General features: G+C 40.1%; 1 protein-coding gene across 4 annotated transcripts in view; it reads left to right on the plus strand.

The window, feature by feature from the left end:
• The window catches only part of tafa2 (TAFA chemokine like family member 2), a 70,531-nt gene extending 54,985 nt beyond the window's left edge, over positions 1-15,546 (plus strand). For 3 of the 4 annotated variants that reach the window (XM_017302917.2, XM_081603932.1, XM_081603933.1), the window contains 4 exons: positions 4,529-4,684; positions 9,938-10,062; positions 10,673-10,726; positions 14,715-15,546. In XM_017302917.2, the coding sequence (XP_017158406.2) occupies positions 4,529-4,684; positions 9,938-10,062; positions 10,673-10,702 (311 nt within the window). In that variant the 3' untranslated portion in view covers positions 10,703-10,726; positions 14,715-15,546. Of the gene's footprint in view, positions 1-4,528; positions 4,685-9,937; positions 10,063-10,672; positions 10,731-14,714 lie in introns of all 4 variants that reach the window. The other variant, XM_017302916.2, reaches the window with a different exon arrangement.
• Positions 15,547-22,409: the final 6,863 nt, after the last annotated feature.

A 22,409-nucleotide genomic window follows, 5' to 3' on the forward strand; every position in this document is an offset into this window, starting at 1 on the left:
CTTAATTTTTGACTTCCGTGTAAGTCAAAAATTACACGGAAGTAATTTTTCCGTGTAATTACACGGAAAAATTGTGTAATTACACAAAATATATATACATATATATTTTGAAATATATATATGTATGTATATTTTACATACATATATGTAAAATACATATATGTAAAATATGTAATTGTACATATTTCAAAATTTTACATATTTTGAAATATGTAAAATTCCATATTTTACTTTCAAAAATATGTAATTTTTTAAATAATTACATATTTCAAAAAGTTGAAATATATAATTAATCAATCAGGCGTCCCTCAGGGAGCGATACATGGTACCTTGAACTTTATTGAACTGTATTGATAACTTGAATTCTCACTTCGTTCATCCCTGGAGGATACATAGACAGATTTAACATGCAACATATAAAATATGATATTGTTGAAAATATGTTTGAATGTTTGACTGTAGAAATCAGTGTTAAAAAAGGGGGAAAAAACTTGTATAAGGAGCTCCAGGAACATGAATTGACACATTTAAGAATAAATTAGCATCTATATTTAGCAAATTCATTGCAATAGGTTCAAATTGTGTGTGGTGATATTAATATTGACATAAAAAAAACCACAGAAATCATCAATACAATCTATTTTCTTTCTCCAGTAATTATTAGAACCAAGTAGAACATCTGGTACGGCTACTTTAATGTCTGACATCTATAAATGCAGTTTACCATGATGCTCTCTGGTCTTGTTGTGAATCAAATCACTGACCATTTCTGCCTGTTTCTGTAGTTTTTCCAACACAGAAAATCGCAAGTGAGACTCATCTGACAAAGAACATCTGAACTTCTGCCTTCAGACCAAACTACTTAGGTAGCTACAGTGGACAAAAGCAAAGAATAGCTATTAGAGATTATAATTTTTATTGAGATTCAAAAATATGTTGCATGACTGAAAGGTGTTCCTATAAATACCAGAAATGATTCCCTGAACAGTCTGTAATTCCTGTTTCCCAGCTCACAACCCGATCCTTGTGTCTCCTATAAACACCGCCGTTACGACTTCCTCAATAAAACATCTCCAACTCGGTTCAAAGTACAGTAAATGTCAAACTTTCTGCCATTTCCAACATCAAGTATTAATAACTTCCCCCAGACTTTCTCCGGAAACACGTCTGAGAGTTTCCATGCATGGCTGCTTTTCCTCTTTGCCTTCGCTGGGAGACGGTGAGCGTGACAGCAGCAGTAAACACCAGGAGAGAGGATGGATGGATGGATGGATGGATGGATGGATGGATGGATGGATGGATGGATGGATGGATGGATGGATGGATGGATGGATGGATGGATGGATGGATGGATGGATGGATGGATGGATGGATGGATGGATGGATGGATGGATGGATGGATGGATGGATGGATGTATGTATGTATGTATGTATGTATGTATGTATGTATGTATGTATGTATGTATGTATGTATGTATGTATGTATGTATGTATGTATGTATGTATGTATGTATGTATGTATGTATGTATGTATGTATGTATGTATGTATGTATGTATGTATGTATGTATGTATGTATGTATGTATGTTACCGGCGACATGCAGGCCCCAGCTGGGAACAGATGCACGTTTAGCCACCAGGACGCAGCGTCCCTCTATTTAAATTCCACGCTGTCGTCCTTGTCGTCTTACAAGAATGGAGGAAAAGAGATGAGAGAAGAAGCAAACGGCAGCGTGAGGGCTCCTCTCAGCGGGTTTAGGACCAGAACGCAAAGATTCCTCCGTGAAGCACTTTCCCTGCGTGTTTTAGCTGCTGCAGGGGAATCTGGGCAGGCATCCAAGTGGAACTCCAAATCTAGTCAAAACACCACAGTCTCTCAGCGTGAAACTGCTGGCAGAAATTCCCTTTCAAGCATCTGCGGCGGTTCGGCACGCCGCGTGTTTGTCTTTCATATCGCTCCCTGTTTGGCAGCCGGCGCATGAGTAAGGCTCCCACTAATTTAGCTCGACTACCTGCGTCGTTTTTAATGCTCCAAGAGAAACAGGTGGGATTGTAAGCGGAGGCAAGTTATCAAAAGTAGCAAATGACTGTATAATCAGAACAGCACTTCTACAGTATTCCTGCTCCTTCGCTCTGTAGTTTCCTGACATCTTTTTGCTCTTATTTCTTTGAAGCGGACAGCAGTTAAGCACAAGGCCTTTCGCAAACTGTAGAGTATTTATTAGGATTTTGAGAGTATAATTATGAAGTGGAATGAAATTAGTCCGTGCTTTTAAATTTTTTTGTACATATTTGAACTCAGCCGCCTTTTATTTTGATCCCCACTAATTAAAACCAGGACAAACAGTCGCCCAATCAGTGAACAGAGTCCAGAAGTGGAGTTGGGGAACACCGGCTATGTACCGCCTCTTCTACCCACAATCCTTTGCTGCATCACTATCACAACACATGACCAATCTGCCCCTGTAGAAACAAGCGGCAACAAAATGAAAATTAATATCACTTGTTAATATCAGCTGAGTTTTATTTATCGAACTGGTATTGATATTCTAAAAAGTGACCATCAATCTTAGTGCTGATAGAAAATGTGAATTAGCCGTGTTCCCGGCTACTGGTTTAGAGTGAATCAGCCGGGCTACGCCAAGCGTAATTCTGTCTGATGTTGACGCTACGCTTGGCTGTAGTAAACAGGAAGTAGAGGTTGCTAAGCAGCATGGAGCATACATCTCCAAAAGATGGAGGAAGCTCTCCCCTCTGAGCAGTGGCTGAGAAGGTTTGCTACATCAGACCTTATTCAGCTCACCTGTCTCCTTTAGAGCATTCACTCTTTTTTATAAACCCACCTCAAGCGAGCACATAAACCTTTTTGCAAAATCTCGGAAGTCATTTTAAATTTTGCAGTTTCCATCAGCCTTTTCTAATACTTAAAAAAAAAAAGTGTAAACTTTTAAATTCAACCGTATAAATTATAGAACATGGATCGTTTTTGTTCTGCTTCATAAACATCGACCACTAGGTTTGTGGCTGTGATGTAGCGAAATTTGAAAAAGTGCAAATAAGTCTGAATGTCATTGGACGGCCTAGTTTGGAGAAAATGAAGAAAAAATGTGCTTTAGTTAGCTTTAATCCAAAAAAGCTACTGAATAGTTTGTCACATTATTTCGTGAATCTCTTGGAGATTCCATTAAATCCTCCGTCAAACCGTTTCCATCCGTCAGTCCAGGAACGTGAAGCTGATTAAACGGGATCCGTTGAGATCTTACAGTGTGAACAATTAAGCAACGGTTTTCATGCTGTCATTTCCACACTTTCTGTTTACCCCAGCAGCAGAAAGTCCCTCTGCAGGGAAAAAAAGACACCTCATGAAAATGTCACATGCAATTAAAACAGGATGGAAAAGCTCATCCTCTAAATAATTCAGACAATGGAGCGTGATCTGGAAATTGGCTGCAAATACTGCAGCGCTGCACTTTCCTCCTCACGTATTGGAGATTTTTACTTTAAAAAAAAAAGCTTCCTTCCTCTGAGGAACTATTTAGATAATGTCACATTTACTGTATCATACATTTTTAAATCCTGAACTCTTTTCTATGCCCCCGTCTTTACTACTTCAGAGGTTTGCAATCCGGTCCTTGAGGGCCACAGTCCTGCAACCTTGTAGCTAGTCTTTAGGACTAGCTGTGTCTCTAGTCCCACCTCGGTTCAGTCAGGTCCTCCAGTGTCCTGATAATGACCTCGTTATTTCGTTCAGGTGTGTAGAAGAAGAAACACATCTGCAGTTTACAGGACAGCAGGCCTGGAGGACTGGAGTCCAGCATGTCCAACACTCACAGCTTTTCATCCTTAAATAAGAGTCACTTGGTTGTTCACCGATTGATCACACTGCTATTTTTAAACACACTCCTTACAATTCTGATCAGAAATTATTCATTTACACAATATTGGCAGAATCTGTTGGTCTTCCACTACTGGACTATGCATAAATTACAGAATTTGAATGTATGCATAGTCCAGTACTATACCCAGATGAACTGCTGCATAGCAACATCGGTTGTACAAAAACAGTGACAATGCAGTCTTAAATAACAGTGACAGTAGTGACACCAAAGTGACCTATTATGCTTCCTTGAACAGGTTAGGATGTGTCTAACCTGTATATTGACTACAACATCTGTTTATTATTATTATTATTTGCATAAAAGAATTCTTAGATAATGTGATATTAGTTGTGCCTGCGTTGAACTCCTTTCAGAATGATTTGTTTTAGGGCCTCTCATCACGCTCCCCCAACTCAACGTTTACACTCGCACGTGAAAATGTCTGCAAACAAATACGAAATTACATAGCTGTATGTCTATGAAAAGCAGAAGTGGAGCCTCCTGTACAACCAACAAGAATGCAGCAAGTGGTTTCTGGATGGAAAGTCAGCAACAAAACACTCATATTTTCCAGCAGCCATTATGCAGCACATAATGGCTTTATGCAGCACATAAAGCTTCCCCTTTCCTTTGTTCTCTTTCCCCCACAGCTGCGCACCATGTCCGGACGGGGACCTGTGAGGTGGTGGCGCTGCACCGCTGCTGCAACAAGAACAAAATCGAGGAGCGGTCGCAAACAGTGAAGTGCTCCTGCTTTCCGGGCCAAGTGGCCGGTACCACCAGAGCCGCCCCGTCCTGCGTCGATGGTACAGTCCACTCACTCAATCTATTCTATAGATATAGATTCTTCTGTTTTTCCTTTTGCTGATGCTTCTTTGCACAAGTCTTGAGGAATAGACTTGCTGATCTCATCACAGCTTCCTGAACACTCAGTTTGAAAAGTCCTGAAAGGCTGTTTTAGCAGAATGTGTTCTCAGGTCACCTTTTTTCTAATTCGTTTATACATTAAAACTGTTGCTGTTACCGTTAAAGGAACCATACTGAGAGCCAACTCACATGAGAGGGATCGGATCATTTACACCTGTTAATGTATCAAGAAAGAAAGTGATGCAAATTAGCTTATGGCATGTCTATCAGCTGCTTGAAAAATGGGAGAAATATGAAGCTTAAAATAACTGATGTTATGAAATCTATAAGTGGATGTGAGAGAAGAGTTCAAATTCTTGATTCGCTCATGAGCTTCACTTCTTTCTCATTTTTCGCTTCTTAATATTCCTTCAGTTTACATTATTACTGCATAATGTCATTTGCAAATAAGGTGTCTGCAGGTTTTAGGAAGTCAAATTTAAGACTTTTTAATGCCACCCTGAATGAAATTTAAGACTGAAAAAAGTTATATATATATATATATATATATATATATATATATATATATATATATATATATATATATATATATAAAAATCCCTTCTCACGCTCCGTGGGTGGACTCTTTCATCCTCTGAGCTCGGGTCCTCTACCAGAGGCCTGGGAGCTTGAGGGTTCTCCTCCAGTATCTTGGCTGTGCCTAGAACTGCACATTTCTGGACTGAGATGTCTGATGTTGTTCCTGGGATCTGTTTTAGCCACTGCTCCAATTTGGGGGTGACTGTCTGCCCCGAGGGCCCCGGTGACCACAGGCACCACTGTGGTCTTCACCTTCCAGGTCTTTTCCAGTTCCTCTCTGAGGCCCTGGTATTTCTCCAGTTTCTCGTGCTCCTTTTTCCTGATGTTGTAATCACTTGGTATTGCTACATCCACCACAACGGCTTTCCTCTGTTCTTTATCCACCACCACAATATATATATATATATATATATATATATATATATATATATATATATATATATATATATATATATATATATATATATATATATATATATAGGGTGGACACCATGATGGACACAAAGAGCTAGCTACCAAGGATATATTAGCCTTTAGTTACCAGTAGCCTCAGCCGCCTAGCGACAGAATGAAATGAAGATGTTAGTGCATGACTCAAACTTTTGCCTGACAGAACTTAAGCTTTCTTAAGGATTCAAGGACACTCTGTATTCATTCATACCAGTCCTGTTCAGTCCGCAACACCTTTGTTTGCCTAGTAAGTCTGGTTCGTTTGGGGAGGTGTGCCTGCGCAATCAAACTCGGATGTGGACCAAATATGTGACCTGCAAAACTAGGTCTCAGTTCAGTTGATATAAACTCTGATGTGGTTCAAATACATATGTGAACGCTAAGCAGAAACGAACTGTAGCGCAGGGCATTCTGGGTAAATACAACCAAAACAAACATGCAAGTCTAGTGTTAGCGAAGTCTTTTGTCTTTTGCCAAAGACAAAAGACAAATCCTACAGCAGCTAAAATCTGACTCCACTCTGCCGTTCCTGTTTCACGAAGAAGGACATTGTGCTCAGTGTCTTCTTCAGAGGTTTTTGTGTCATTTTCTTCAGTGACTCTTGGGGCAGCGCCCCCACAGGTGAGGATGTCAACGGGCTTTTCAAGGATTTGGTTCATTTGACACAGTGCAGTGTGAAAGAGAACCCCAGCACCTGAAAATGAAACAAATGTTGCAATTTTAGCTCAAAGTCGAACCAAGTCTACCTACCAGGTGTGAAAACAACCTGAAAGGTATTTTGTTTTTACTTTTTTCTTTTAGCTTGATCGATTAAAATGAGTAAGACTACACAAAGTAATGTTCGAGTTGAATCCAGAAGCTCTAGAAAGGTTCTCCTGAAGGCTTTATTAGGCCTGAATGAGTCAGTGACCCAGAGGGTCTCTTAGCATGCTAATATGCCAGACTCCCAGACTGTGCCAAGGTGGCAGCTTCACTTTGGTCTGAAAAGCGTTGCTTTCTGGCGAAACTCCGGATAGCTCGGGTTTGACCTATTCCCTGACATTTTAGTATTGACATTTTCTGCAAATTAGAGCTGTGAGCCACCAGTCTCAGTTTAAAGCCCCTCCGTTGATCTCAGGGAGAGAAAAAAATGATAAGCACTTAACCTTTTAATTATTCTTTCCTCTACGACCAGGGATTACCTTTAGCTCCTCTTCGTGTGAGACAAGCTCCTCTTCATATGAAGATAAATGAACCTCCAGACTTCTAAGAAAACTTGCGTCTGGGAATTTTAGGATGGAGCAAATGAAAAGGCCGTCATGGGGAGAAAAAAAAAATCAGTGGAGACATGAGAAAAAAACTACATGCAGCCCGTAGTTTAGACTTGTAGAGTCAGTAAGAACTTTAAACAAGTGGTTTTCTGTGTTTTAATCACTCTCTTACATAACTGAACAGGAATTATGGTCCAGTTTTTGCAAAACACAGGACATTCATAAAGCGATTATGGGTACATTAGCTGACCATTATGACGCCTCGTCATCTGATCTCCAGTAGTCTCTGGTACTTTTCTGCTGTATTTCAACTGTACTTTGTTTTTCCCATGACTGGAGTGACTGTCATGGTAAGCTTTTTCCCCCTTCACTCAGTAGAGGAATATAGTTTTTTTTTTAAAAATCTATCCTCATGGCATTAAAAATAAGTGTTTTCTGTGATTTATACATCTTCCCACTCTAATTTCTTAGATTTTCCACCTGAAAACAGTGCTGCTCCTAAGTACATGCGCAAGTGTGTAAGCAGCAAGCCAACAGGCTAAAAATTGCTCTAAAATGTTCTACAGGCTTCAATATGCGAGGGTTATATTAGTAAAGCTTGTGGTAAGACTGTTTAGAAACCCACATGTTGATCATTAGTCAGAGCTTTCAGGTTTGGTTTCCAGTTTTGTGCTTTTAGGCTCTCTGCTGTCTGCTGTTTTTGGCTTCTGAATTGGCTACAGTGTTCTTCTTCTTGGCAGAACTACACGGTTTGAACACAAATCCCCACTGGCACATGCACTAAATTATTTTTTGATTCAAACTTAACGTATTTCTAAAACCTTACATAAGAAGTTGATAGTTTTTTTCTTTTTTCAAAGCTCATGAGTTTCAAACTAACATGAAATAAAAAATATGAACTGAAGGACAACTAAAAGATTCCGGGACTTGAATCAGGTTATGTGTCCTGTCTGAGCCGTCGTCATGTTTTAAAGCCCTATTAACTCTAAGTGAAATATACTCTCTCCACTTTGTTTGATCATCAATACTCCCATTTCATTTTGTTGTAAAAACCTTTGTGGCTTTTTTTTAATAGCAACTCCTTCTGCTTGGAGTTGACCCGACGCTCTTTTTACACGTTTGTGTTCCACAAATTGATTTCCTCCCGTCATAAAGCCTTCATTCTTTGCAGTTTACTATTGCGAGGCATGCATTGTGTTTGGATCATAAAAAACCCCCTCTTCATTATGAAAAGCATAAACGCTGCTGGGGGGGGGCTGTCAAACATGGATAATGACCCCTGTAATATGCCAGATCGTGCTGTACACTGCAGTACATCTGCTCTGTGCTGTTTGTTTAGGAGGCGAGTGAAGAGGTGTTCTGACTGCAGCCGACTGAAGATGCATCTGCTATCACTTCCCTACCCTGACACATCATATTGAGGCTGAGACTTGTTTGCATATTCAGAATAGATGTGTTACCAGAGAAAAAGCAAATCTTACATCACTTACCTAAGAAGGCTGTCAGACTGTGACATGGCTTGATGGGAGCTTCTTTGATGATCTGAAGAGATTCCACCTTTAAGGCTCCTTGTGTCACAGGTGGAAATGTGTTTGAAACGCACGAAATGACAAGATGGCAATTCTAAACACCCACCGCCTCTACATGTTCCAGCTCATGAAATAAAGAGTATTATGGTTTCAGACTACATGTTTTTCACAATGGTTAAAAATATTAAATCCAAACTAAAATTGAACTCATTCGCTAACCGCTAAATAATTCCATTACCAGTGTTGTACTCAACAGCTTGTCTTTGAATTTCCTTTTGTGCCATTTGGGGCAGCGTGGTGAGAAACTTTACTTCCTCTTTGTCATAACACTGCATTTCAGATTCAGATACAACACAAATTGCATAGATTGTAATTAGTAATTGCTTTGTCTCGCTTTACGTGATGCGGTGGAGTGCAGGACTTCTGATTACTATTGTAACAAAGTAAAAGCAGTGGGAAAAACAAAGGTTTGAACCCCAACTTCTTTGACTTGCTGGTGATTGCAGGCAATCAAGCAGTTAAGGATATTTGTTTTTCCGTACAGTAGGCCACAATGTTTCTTGTGGCCTACTGTACATGGGATCTTTAAATCACTTATTTCACCACATGGAAAGGGACATAATTCTGCCCCTTTCACTTCTTTTTTAAAATTTCTTCTTTTTCCTCTTTTGTGAAATATTAGGGACAGTTTGGGTCATTTATGTCTCCATTTAAATGTCTTACTTTTACATAATTAAATTTTGTATATTCAAAGACATTTTGATGAAAAATGAATCAAATATGTGGTACATGTATATTATGTAATTCATAATATTTATTGTCCAAATTAACCACATGCTTTTCCAATGGAGTCGTAGAATGAAAACCTAAATAGTAAGTTTGTTTCCGGGTAAAAACTGAGAGTATACAGGAATAGTAATGAATCTAAAACACCCAGTTGCTTGTTCTACGCTTCACTTCGTACAGACGGTCTGGGCTCTCAGCTGTTGGGAGATGATTTTTTTCGTAGAGGTGTTTGAAACTCTCTTGACATTTTAAAATGGAAGATTACAAAACGTAAAACATCACAGAAAATCGACGCCACCGCTCACAACTTCTCCTGTTCGCTGATTGACCCTGTAGAAATTTCAGCAGAGGCAATCTTAGTGAACCAGAGAAAGCCCACACTGTCCGCGACGTGAGACTTTTAACGAAGTGGAACAATGAAGGCAATGACCAGGTTATGAAACAACAAACCAACACGACATTACACCACAGAATTCCAACCTAACTTTTAAAAATTATTACTAAAAGGAAATGGAACACACAACAAGATTTTCTTCATATTGGTTTGAATTATTAAAATGACAGGATCATTTTTTTGTTCTTTTTGCGCCATGTCCAGCCTCGATAGTGGAGCAGAAGTGGTGGTGCCAGATGCATCCGTGCCTTGATGGGGAGGAATGCAAAGTTCTTCCTGATCTGAAGGGCTGGAGCTGCGCTACCGGGAACAAGATTAAAACCACCAAGGTGAGCAGAGAGAGAGAAAAAAATCAGTTTTTATCTCTTTATTGATGCCAGAATCAGAACTGTTGAATCTAGTGTGCAGCCACTCGTCAAGGTCAGCAGGCTGTGACTTCTGTTCCCGTCGCCTCTGCCTTTAACTAAAGACCAGTGTTTGCAGCCGGTGCTCGGACCCCTGGGGTCCAATAATCAATGCGCTGCCATGTCTCCTTAGCACTTTCAGGCCACTCTCAGCACCCAAACTGGCCAATTACTCACTCCAGTTACTTGCTTTTAACATTGTAACATGATGCCTGTATCCTTCACTGTGTTATGACTACCCGTAGACTTCAGTTCTGCCTCTCTCCATGTAGTTAATTATTTAAACCGCCTGCACCACACCTGCCTGGAGCCGGGAGCCTGGAGCCTTGGGCTATTGATTCTGGGATCGGTCCGAACCTCAGAATATATATAAATATATGTGGAATTGTTTTCTTTTAGTCATCAGGGTTTGAAGAGCATCCACAGATGCCCTGGAACATATTTCTATTATTATCAAATCTCGCAAGACTATTTTTAACACTAAACATGTCTTTTGTGTTTCTTTTATTGTTATTTTATATGGATCTCTGGAAAGATTTCTGCGGACAGAGACCAGCTTTGGTAACGTCAGACGCTCCACTACAAACCCCCAGGTGAATTTGTTTTCCTCATCTATTCTTATTATTCTCTTTTTTAATCTAATATTTGACATACCTTATATTTATCATGCTTAAGACGCTCCTTGTTCAGATTCCCTGTAGCCTTGCCGTGTTAAAAAAACAGAAAATTCCCACGATGAATCATTAATGCAACTTTTGATCCCCCGTTGTCAGATTGTATGATTTAGGCACAATTCCCAACAGCGGAGCTACAAGAGGGATAAGGGAGCAGAGGAGGTACATGATCCAAACACACCACAGCGACCTGTTCAAAGCTGCGTCATTACCCCCAACATCCAAGTCACACACCTTTGAACTTGGTTAGAGAGACAACACTCCTCTCGCTCAAATCTTGAAACAGCAGGAGGTCACACTTTGTTTGTCACCTCTGCGGCGCTTTTGGAAAATAATAATAAAAACGAGAAAAAGAAGAAAAAAAAAACATCGACAACATAGAGCTGGGTTCCCCAGCTGTACTCATCTTCATGAGTCTGTATCAATCACACCCCGTTGGAAAAACTCAGCGAATTCCACGTGTTTGGCAAAGCAGAGACTGGCTATTAGAAAGCCTGGGGCGCAGCGCGGATTTCAGACGTGATGGGAATTTTTCTACGTTTGAAGCCTCAAATGGAAGCAAGAGGTGACAGATTGAAGAGTTTCTTCTCCACGGATAAATACAGAAATCCACAAAGGTGACAAATTTAACCTGCGCTGTCGGTATTGCTTAGTACTTGAGGGATGAAAGGGAGAAAAGAAAGCACACACAGGCAAATGCAGTATTAAAAATCCTGAAGTCAAGTTTATTTGTATAGCACATTCCAGCAACAGGGCAGTTCAAAGTGCTTCATGTCGTAAAAACACAAACATACAAAGTCACACAAGACACCACACAGTCAATAATTGAAACATTACATTTCGCCAAGTGCCATCATTTCCTTAGAAGTCTTATGTTTATTTACGTCAGTTATATGTCCTATAAAAAGGACTATTAGCTACTTCCACTATGAACGCTGCAGCAGTTTGTTCTGAGAAATCATGAGGAGAACAACTGAAGTGTTTGGTTCGATGTTTAGCAAAATATGCAATGTATTCTACAAGGAAACCATAGGATTCAACTGCATCTAAAATCTGTTTTTATTAACCATTGTATAGACCTTGAAGTTAGCCCTAAAACAAGAAGATACATTTTTACTGCTTCTGTGTGAAATTAACGTTAAAGCCATATTTAATTGCTGACATAATAAATACTGTTTCCTGTTGGTCCACCAAGTATTAAACATCTCTATAATTTGGACTTTATAAAAAATAGGCTTTTTGAAAATGTTTTTGCTTACATGCAAGGAAACAGCACAGCAATAAGCTAGCACAAGCTAGCTAACATGAACTCGTTTCATTCAAATTATCAGTTTTTCAGATATTGAACATTACCTTTTTTTAGCCAGGATTCTGACTAAAAATCTTAGCTATTAGGTCTTTTAATTAAAACTAATTGAAGACATAATGGCTATTTTTCCTGTTTACTTCCTGATTGTTTTCCTCTGGTCAGTAAGCTACGTTTCCTTTTTATTTACTAGAGTCTGGTTGTAACATTCAACCACAGACGCTCTACCACAATAGCTCACTAATTTATTCCCAGAAGGACAAATAAATGAGCTATATTCACCTTTGATATTATAGGCGGGCATTTTGATTATATTATATGATTTGTGTTTACACTTAAAAATTGTGACTACGTTTTTTTATTTTTTAGACTCTTTTTTTAATCAAGCAAATTAATTTAAAATATTACAAACAGTTTGATTAAAGGGGATAAAAAACAGTATCTCACTGGTACATTTTCTCTAAGAGCAGTGTTGACCTGTGGCAGAAATTGCGGTTTTGTCCGAATCCTAAAACATAACGAATGCCGAAAGTTGGCTCTGCATTCTCTCTGCTGTGTTTTTGCTGATTTCACGGGTGAATTCTTGCCATATGATGAAAAGCCCAGTCATAGTAGTCCTAACGCAAAGCATATTGCTGAGAAGGACGCGGCGGTGTGCCAATTACACAGCTGAATTACAGAAACACAAGCCCCGCACCTGCTGTGTTAAATCTCTCAGCCACGCTCACTTCAGGCGCCGCATGGAAATGAATGCTTTGACGGTTAAATTAGCACTTGTCATCCACCAATTAAACAAACCTAACACCTAGGGAGGACTTGGTTTTTCCTTCCTGTATTTTTAGCTTTGTTTCAGACACTTACTCAGAACGTCGTTAATGATTTTTTATCCCCCTCCTCCTTGAAGTGAGACAGGCTATAGATCGATCTCCGGAGACATTCTCGCTTCTGACAAGAAGCAGCTTAGCTCTTTGTCTTTTCAACCCGAAATTATTCCCAAATTAGTACCACATTAATCACCATGGCAGCTCAGAATGTAAATGACTCGGTGAAGGGGAGAATTTATTGCAGCCGTACCTGCTTGGAAACTGCATTACCCTGGTTTTCCTCGAAATGCGACGTCCTGATGGTTCTTTGCCTGTTTCCTCCCCCCTAATTGGAGGTGATTTAAATGACATTACACACTCAGCCTTGGTCAAACAACCCATTTGAGAATTAATCTAACCGGGTTGTCACAGTTGTCTGTTTCGTATCAAAAGTTCACCATCAATAACAGCGCCTCGCAAGTCCGGCGATGGCTTCCCGCGGTCCGTCAAACCCACATGTCCTTTGACAGCCGACTGGAATAGATAGCGGACGTTGTTATGAAGGTTGTTACGTTGTGCTCTTCAAGAGTCTTTTCCAGAATGTACTTTTATAGGAGCAGAGGAGCTGCCAGTCAGCCACCGAGCTTCATGACAGGCAATTTAATCTCAAGGAGAACGGAGGTCTTCCCAAGTATCTGACAGCACCGAACTACGAGTGAAGGGTCTGAGATGTTAATGCAAACCCAGCACTCTGCTTTTATGCTAAACAGAATGAGAGGATCTAATAGGTACACACACATTACTGTGTAGGAATACTCATTTTCTTTTCATGTCACTTTTTGAAATAGGAGTTGTATTTTATTGTTATATAAGGCATCTGTAGAGATTTTGTGTTGCTTTAATAGATTGACCATTGACCGCACTTTGCAACGAATCTCATCTCACTCAGAGATGAGTGAGAATCATCTTTGAGTGAAAAACTATGAAACTATATTTCATAGTTTTTCGCAGCACAACTATGAAATATAAATGGATTTTATTGGGATTTTATGTGATAGACAAATAATAAAGTAGTGTATACTTGTATAATAAAAACTAAATTCTTTTCAGTGTTTTTTCAAATAAGCTTCTTAAAAGTGTGGCAGGTATTTGTTTTCAGCCTCTGAGTCCAATACTTTGTGGAATGGATTTTTCGCCGCAGTTAAAACTGCAGATCCAACTAAATTCAGTGTTAACGTTCCATTACAAATATGTGCAAAACTTTTTTTTATATATTCTGCTAGTGTTTAAAAAAATAATTTCACAACTGCTGTGTTTCTGTGAAAGAAGAAATACAATTAAAAATGACATGTGAACACACTTGTGCATGTTACAAGTCACTAAAAATGACCTATCAGGTGTGGACACATGTCCACAAGCCCCGCCTACTTGGGAGTGGCTACATGTGCAGCGTTTTGGGGAAATTGTACTATGCAATTTTACAGAAGAGCCATGGATTCAACACGTTGGAATAACAAGCTCAACTTTTGATTGTCGTTGCAACACCTGAATGAAAGACGCCTACATCTGACGAGTGGCAGAATGATAAATATATCTCATGAAACTGTTTATATCTGTTAATGTAATGATTTTAAATGACTTATTCACATTTGTGACTTTACTTTCAATTCCTTTTTATTTGCAAAATTGTGTCTTTTTGACGTTGCACACATTTGAAATGGAAATGCAGCTTATGATGACTCAATGTTGGTGTCGTTTCCATTGTTCTGAGTTCCTCTCTGTTTTCTCCCGTTGCAGGTGAACGCCCCATTATGGTCTGGAGGATCATAAAAGACTAATACGAAGGACTTTGCTGTAAATAGAGACATCCTTTATTCTGGACTAGAGATAATCTTAAGGCTTCTGAAGGAATCCTCATGGACTTGATGGACGTCAACGTGAGGCGTGCCGATCTCCCCGCTCTGCCTTTTTTAAGGACTCCGTATGATTAGCCTTACTGGACGGCAGGACCAGTTCTCTGATATCGTACTGCTTGTAGTGGAATACTGCAGTGAACTTCGCCTACATGTTCATCTTCTTGAGTAGCGCCACCTTTACAAGTGGTCTTACACAGCAGCTGTTTCATTGGGCGACCAACGGATCAGTGTGTGATACGAACTAACACATTAATCGGTCGACTACGGCTTTCTCCTCTGACAAATTGCAATTAGGAAACTTGGGGGAGCAAATAGTTAGTACGATTTTCAAAGAAATAAAAAGATGACTATCCATCCATGACATGCAATACTCAACCAGATACTCAAAGACTCAAGGGCTTAGCCCAGGTGCAGGAGAGGTACAGATCAAACGTAGAATTAAAGGGAATTAAATCCATTTACAATCTATTTCTTCTTCTTCAAGTTTCTATGCCTTCCCCCCTCAAACTGTATTGCTGCTTTCAAGTTCAGTTTCTTTGGTAAGATGAATGTAAATGACAAACATTTGGATGATGACAGTGTTTCCCAAACTGTTTCTAACTAGTGACTAAAGTATGATTTGCTAATGACCTTTAAGTGACTATCGCTGACACTTCTTTAGTCTGTGTAAGTGATGACATTAGTAATAAACAATGGTTGTGTAGCTAAAAGCTTTTGTCTTTTTACTGTCTGCGTAATAAACTCGTCCTCCAAAAAGCACCGAGCTGTCATGGCACAGAGGAGACAGCATGAGGTCACCGCTCTCTTTTAGAAGAGGGTGCACATGTTTGTTTTTATTGCAGAAAATGCATCTAAGAAAGATCTACTCTCCACGCCAAAGCAATGCCAAAAATGGCCGGCGGGATCCAGAGGAGCAGCTGCTGATCACAACAAGACATGTAAGAGGATTCCACCTTCTCAGTGATCCACGTGAGCAGCGGAGAGAACGTTGCTGAAGAATGGAGAGCCGCACACATTACCGTGGCAACCAGGCCCCGACAACGCTCAATTCTATGATTATTAAACAGCATCAGGCTCTAGAAGGCATTCAAACAGTGCAATATGGTGAGTAAAGTTTCATTTATTTTGCCTCAGAGTTAAGATTAGCATAAGGAATAGTATATTCCATTGACTCGTTTCGGTTTATTATTATTTTTTGCTTGCATGACGTACAGATCACAGTAAGAGCACTTTATTGTTTTTCTCTTTCCACCAAAAACTGGATGACAAAAGTCTTCAGTCAGGTACTTTGGTCTCATAACAACAATGTTATTGTTCTTCAGAATAAGTTAAACATAAAAGTGTATCATGGCCGTCACTACATACACAGCTTCTCTGAATTTCCTCTTGAGCTAATTTGGATATTAATGGATATTTATGTACATATACAGAATCTTGCCAAAGATTCTCAATTGGACTTGATGGAAGCCGTTGTGGACCTGACATGAGTAGCTGTACGTTCAACATCTGAAGGCTTTTCTATGGAATCAGAGAGAATGCCACAGTACTTCTAGCAGACGCAGTTTTTATTATTCCTGCAGAAATGCACAAATACTTCACCTGGAGAGAGTGTTTCGTTTGCCAGTTGATGGCTTGATGATTGCATCAGAGGGTTTGCTATTGCTGGAAGCGAGGCACATCTGTGGAAAAAAAGAAACAGCAACATTCATTAGGTATATATTTCAAGCATACGCGGAAATGTCACAGAGTCGTCTGTGTGCTGCTGGGGAAGAAAAGAAAAGAAATGATGCGATCAGATGAAACGCTCCCCGCATGTCGCACGCCTGGCGGGTCGCATTCTCTGCTTTACTCCCACCTGTAAAGTTCTGTAAGAATGTGTTCAATGCGGTTAACATCCACATTTCCATACCATTTATTCCTCTCGGCTGAGTCCAAAATTGTCTTTTGTTGTGTAAAATGATTAAATGAAACAAGTGAAGATGCTGATAGCATCAGTGGTTTACAGCGGGTCTGCATAATGAAATTTCTCTTCCCAGAGAATCGATGAGCTTTATTCCCCTGGTGGACTGTGTAATTACAAAAGTCTCTTTGGATTATGAAACTATGCAGCATATGGTAAGACGAGGATATGTCTTTGATGTGGTCTCGTAAGGACGGAGTTAATAAGACAAAAAAAAAATAGAAAGGAGAGAACTGCCTGCCTTTTACTTCATTTGATTCTCTGGAAAGTAAGCAGAGATTTAAAGCGGGATTCCTCCAGCTCAGCTGAATCGACTCAGATGCCAACTCCCTGGAAATGTCAAACTATCCTGGATTGCAAGGCAAGCCGCGTCGTGGCTGTTTGACTAGCACAGAAAGCATTTAGCTAGGGGATGCCTTTGGTTGGGAAAAGAGAAGGTTCATGTCAGATGGAGGGAAATGTGGCATCTGACGAAAATCCTGCAGGCACCGCTTGTTTTCTCTTCTTCCCCAACACAACTCTCACTCTGTTTGAACAAGTCTTGCAGGTGAGAAAACGGATTCAGTGCCGGTTAGCTGGCAGACCTCGAACAGTTCTACATGTTGAAATTGAAACCAAAGTCTGTTTAATGGGATAAGTCATAAATGGGATCTACTAAACCTCCAGTAGATAGGTATACATATATCCAGATTAGCTGTCTCAGACTGCTAGTCCAAGATTGGCAGAGACCAATGGAGACTTCATTGGCTTAGTCTTTAGAGAGCGAGTGTAACTCATGTCCAAAGTCTTCTTTTTTACCCCCTTGTGTTATTCAAAGGCAAGTCTAACTCCAGGCAATGACTTTGACTGCAGTTCAAGTCTTCTGTCTTTAGAAAGTAAGTTTTAGTCCAGAGTCAATTTTGTGGATGAAGAGGAGCTTGAGTTTAAGTTTCCTCCTGTCCATCACTGCTCTGCCTGGAAACCTTTCTCACGTTGTGTCCTCATTTCATACAGGACAATAGCTGCTGGCGCGCACCCTCCTACCATCAATTTCCTGTGTACTTTATCATAATGTCTCCTGTAAATAACTATGATGTAAATTAGATGGTTTAAATGTTCCTAAAATGTTATTTGGATAAACAGCTGTCATTTTTGAGAATGGAGTTGTTTAAAGATGGCCTCTTGTCCATTTCTATCCAAATTTTAGCCGTTTTTTATTGTTTACTGCAGGGGTCCCCAAACTTTTTCCTGTGAGGGCCACATAACTTTTCCCTTTTCTGGTGGGGTCCGGAGTCAGTTTGTAACAGAAAAAGTGTGACGATTGCAGGAGTGCCTAAATGTAAAAATGTATTATTTTTACATTTAGGCAATCAAATAACTCTCTCTGGGTTCTTCACAGAACAAGTCAGGAAATAAATAATAACACTATTAATGAAATAAATAATCCTCTCTGGGTTCTTCACAGAAAAAATCCAGGAAGGATTATAGTCCGTATTTTCCCAATTATGAGCCGCACTGGACTATAAACCACAACCCCAAAGTTTTTATTTTTTTAAACTAGTAAACATACACATATAATCCACAGATATCTTTGCCGCTCCAGGTTTTCCACAACGATGCAGCAGCAGCAGAGGGGGGCAGACACCCAAAATTTGAGTCATCAGGTCAATTGAATATCACATTTATTACGGATGAAAAAGAAAAAGTTGTCAAGATTAGATTTAACAGAACTGATTACGGTAGTTTCCAAACGGTAACTGTAACAGTAAAAGTGCTGATCCTTCGTGTTTGCTACTAGCATGTGCTAAATCAGTGGTCCACCTTTTTATTACCGCGGACCAGTCAAGACGTGGAAATTTTGTTGGCGGCCCGGGGGAGGGAGAGGGGCCTTGTCTGACGAACAGTCAGATAAGGCTTCTGCATGTTGGTGTTCCCGCTAAATATAAATACTGAATATGCCCTATTTGGGTTGTCTTGACCCTTATATGCAGCCTGTGGGGTTTTCCCTGACTGGGAAGGAGAATAAAACCTGTTGAATGTGACAGGTAGCCAATCAGAAAGCGTTGTGACGTAAGAACAGAAGGGAATCCCAAACAGCTGACATATCAGCTGTTGCTGAAGAATGGACAGTCCGGTGGATGTCGGAGATGATATGTGGAAATGTTTATTATTAAATCTAAAGGTCATTATTATGTTTATTCAGTTAAAAATGTTAACTATGAAAAAACATATTCACCTCCAAATCATGGTGCAGCAAATAGAGCGGCTGCTCCCGTCAGCTTTTATCCACTGCCTTTTCTTTTTGTTACGTCTTTTATCTCTTAAAATGACTCCACAAACTATCACTATTGCTTCTACATTGTCATTCATGTTTGGTTATTCTAAATTTCCGTATGCTATGTTGGGGGTTTTACTGGATTATCCTCTGGAATCGGGATGTTCGTGACTGGAATCGGTTCGTGTTGCTCCTGCCTTGGACACACGAACCGATCAAACCTGTTGTTCTTTTATCAGCTCTGTGGTCACAGAGGTTTGGAGAATCGGCCAACAATTCTTAAATCTTTCCGTCTAAACTAGACTTAAGACCCACAAGCTCTACTCATCTCCTCTCGACCACTGCCCAAACGCTCTGACTCTGGTCGCTATGGTAACGTTTATATATCCCTTCAAAATAACAGAAGCGCCACAAAAACGAACATTTTACTTTCGTGAAAATTTTAACTCACGTTAATGACTAACTGGAGCCCTGAGCTTGTTTCTCTGCAAGGAGACGGTTCCATCTGGGAGTGATGGGAGACAGTAACACCCAAAGTGTTGCTTATATCCACAGCCTGTTTGGTCTCTACGTGGCAAAGCAGTTTGAAGCTTCATTGCCTCATTAGCAGCAATGAAGCCGCTCCGCATGTTACGCAGAGCGGCTTGTAATGTGGGACTCACCTACCGGTCCAGGATAAATCCATTCTCCTGTCTCTTTTCTGGGCCTTTTCCCCTTCGCAAAGAAACTTTCCAAAGAAATCTGATCTGTTTCTTACTCATTTTGCTGCTTGTGTGCTCAGTGTTGGCAGAGTAACTCAGTAACCAGACTTCCAATGATTCACTTCCTGCTAAAGAGCCCCCTGGTGGTTGAAGAAAAATCCACATATAAACGGCTTATAGTCTGGAAAATACGGTAAATGAAAAAAAAAATCTGAATGCTCTCTGGTATTGTTCAGGGGGCCGGACCAAATGTGGATGCGGGCCGGATCCGGCCCGCAGGCCGTGGTTTGGGGACCCCTGGTTTACTCTTTAGGTTCCTGCTTTACACCCAGCTACTCCAACATGAAAACACACATACAAGATACAGCCTCCAAGTCCAAGAGTCGGGATCATAAATAGTTATTTACTGCTGGCGAAATATGAACTTTAAAACTTTTACCAGAACCACACTTCAAAAGTTTTCTTTTAAAAACTTAATATGCCACATCACTCATTTGAAATCTTGTCATTTTAAAATATCCGACTATTATGAAGCCAAATCAGATCCACACTGTAACCGCACATTAAGACTTGTTGAAAGTCCTTTAAAACCATCTGGCCCAGCGCCTGTAAAACCGTGAGCCGAGATCCAAATGGACTCCCAGGATCACGGCTAGAGGCTCCCTTTATGACGAAGATATGAAATTTTTTTTAATCAGTCGGCTTCCCAGAGCAGAGAAAAATAATATCTCACTTGGGTCTCCCACTAAAACCCGCTCTGGAGTGCCTCATCCAGACATGTACATTCTGTGTAATGTTGTGAGATCTGTACGTGGGAAGACGTTGTAAATCACATATTCATTTAAGGGAAGACTGTGACGCTGTGGATCTGCTGGAGTTAAGTGGCACTAAGGGCTTTGGGGAGCAAGTGAGCTGAGGCCCTCTTTAAATAATCCGATGTAGTCCATCCATCCTGACTAAACAGGAACACATCCACAGCTCCTCCCATGGGATTGATTGTATTCGTTACCCTCAGCACTGTTGGCTGTTAAAGAAATAAAGTCACAGGAGAATGGATATTTCACATACATAATACTGAGTAACAATAAAGGACGAAAAAATAAATCACATTCAAATGACGTAGTTTAAAGCAGCTTTACGTGCTTTAAACACGTAAAGCTGGTTAAATAAGATGTGGACACTGTTTCATGTGTTGATTATGTGAGAAATCAAACTCTTTTTTTTATATCTTTTTTTTTTATTATGTGGGACCTTTATAACATAATTTCCGGACTACTGAGCACACCTGAAGGTGTCAGTCAGCCCACTAACTTAAAAAAAAGTTGCATTTGTGTAAAGGTTGACGGTGTCCACATTGAAACATAAGGTGTTTATAGAAATACCTTTTTATTCACTTTTAATGAAATACATAAAGCACACAAACATACTGTTAATGTTTTTTCTAAACAGGTTCTGCAACATGTCTGCGTAACAAAACACAAAGGCTGCGTTCACACTGCAGGTCTTTAATGCTCAATTCCGATTTTTGGTGAAACCCACTTTTTTTTGGTAGTTGTTCATATTTTCAAATACATGCGACTTGTATGTGATCTCCCGTGTGATCGGGACAATCTAAAAGTGACACGCATGCACAGTAGAGAGCGCAGTGACGTCACAGAGCGTGCTCAGTGTTTGCACAAGTAAACATGGATGTAATCGGGTTCCTCCTGGGTCACTGGGTCTCGTCTTGATGGGAAACGTTTGGTGGATGCAGTTGCTCCAAGAAGTTCCTGGAAGCAGCCTTTCAATTTGTATGCATTGTGTAGGTACAGTGAATATGACTAGCATATAGTTGTGGGTGCAGGTGTGCTGCAGTGAACGTAGCCTAAATACAGTAAAGTATCAGGAAAAGTCATTGATCGCCATCTTCGTCGTTCTCCTGCACACTACAGCCACAGCCACATGGAAACAATTGTAAGTGTATCTGAAAAAGTTTATTTTTGTCAAATATGATATGCATCCTCACAGATTCGGCGTCTTCAGAAACCAGAAACTGTCATTTCTGAAACCTAAGACATCTAAGACATCGAATCTCCATCTCTTTCTCTATGCCGCCTCACTCTCCCAAATAAACACGACACATTTCTTTTTGTGTGTTTGTCGTTCTCTGGTGGTGTTACAGTGCCACCTATTGGCTCGGCATAACTACTACATCATTTTCCGGATTTACTTTTTTTTTTTCATACATATCATTTATAAAAAATATGCTGTACTCGGAGTTACTTCGTCACACACTTCCTCAGTTTCTCTTCGTCACTTTCTTCACAAGTTAATCCATGCATTAGCTGTGTCGTTGTTGCCACACTTTTCAAAACGTGTTAAAAAAGTAGGGATTTATGGTTTGAGAAGTTACGGTACAGTTTCTTTCTTTGAACAGGCGCCGTATAAATTAACGGTGCTGTGGTTGTAGCTCTGAACCAGAGCTGTAACCATCTTTCCATCTACTGTTTCCACCTGCTTGTCCACTGCGTCGCCCTGCAGGCCAGCATAAGCAACATTCTGTATCTAAATAACAGGTGGATTGATTTCCCCAGACCAGCATAACAGGCTGAAAACGAATTCACCACACAATAATTACCGCAATCAGCAATCTGGATAATAAATATTTAAACGAGCTGA

Source organism: Poecilia reticulata, chromosome 23, assembly GCF_904066995.2.
Source record: "Poecilia reticulata chromosome 23, P_reticulata-male-v2, whole genome shotgun sequence".
NCBI lineage: Eukaryota > Metazoa > Chordata > Actinopteri > Cyprinodontiformes > Poeciliidae > Poecilia > Poecilia reticulata.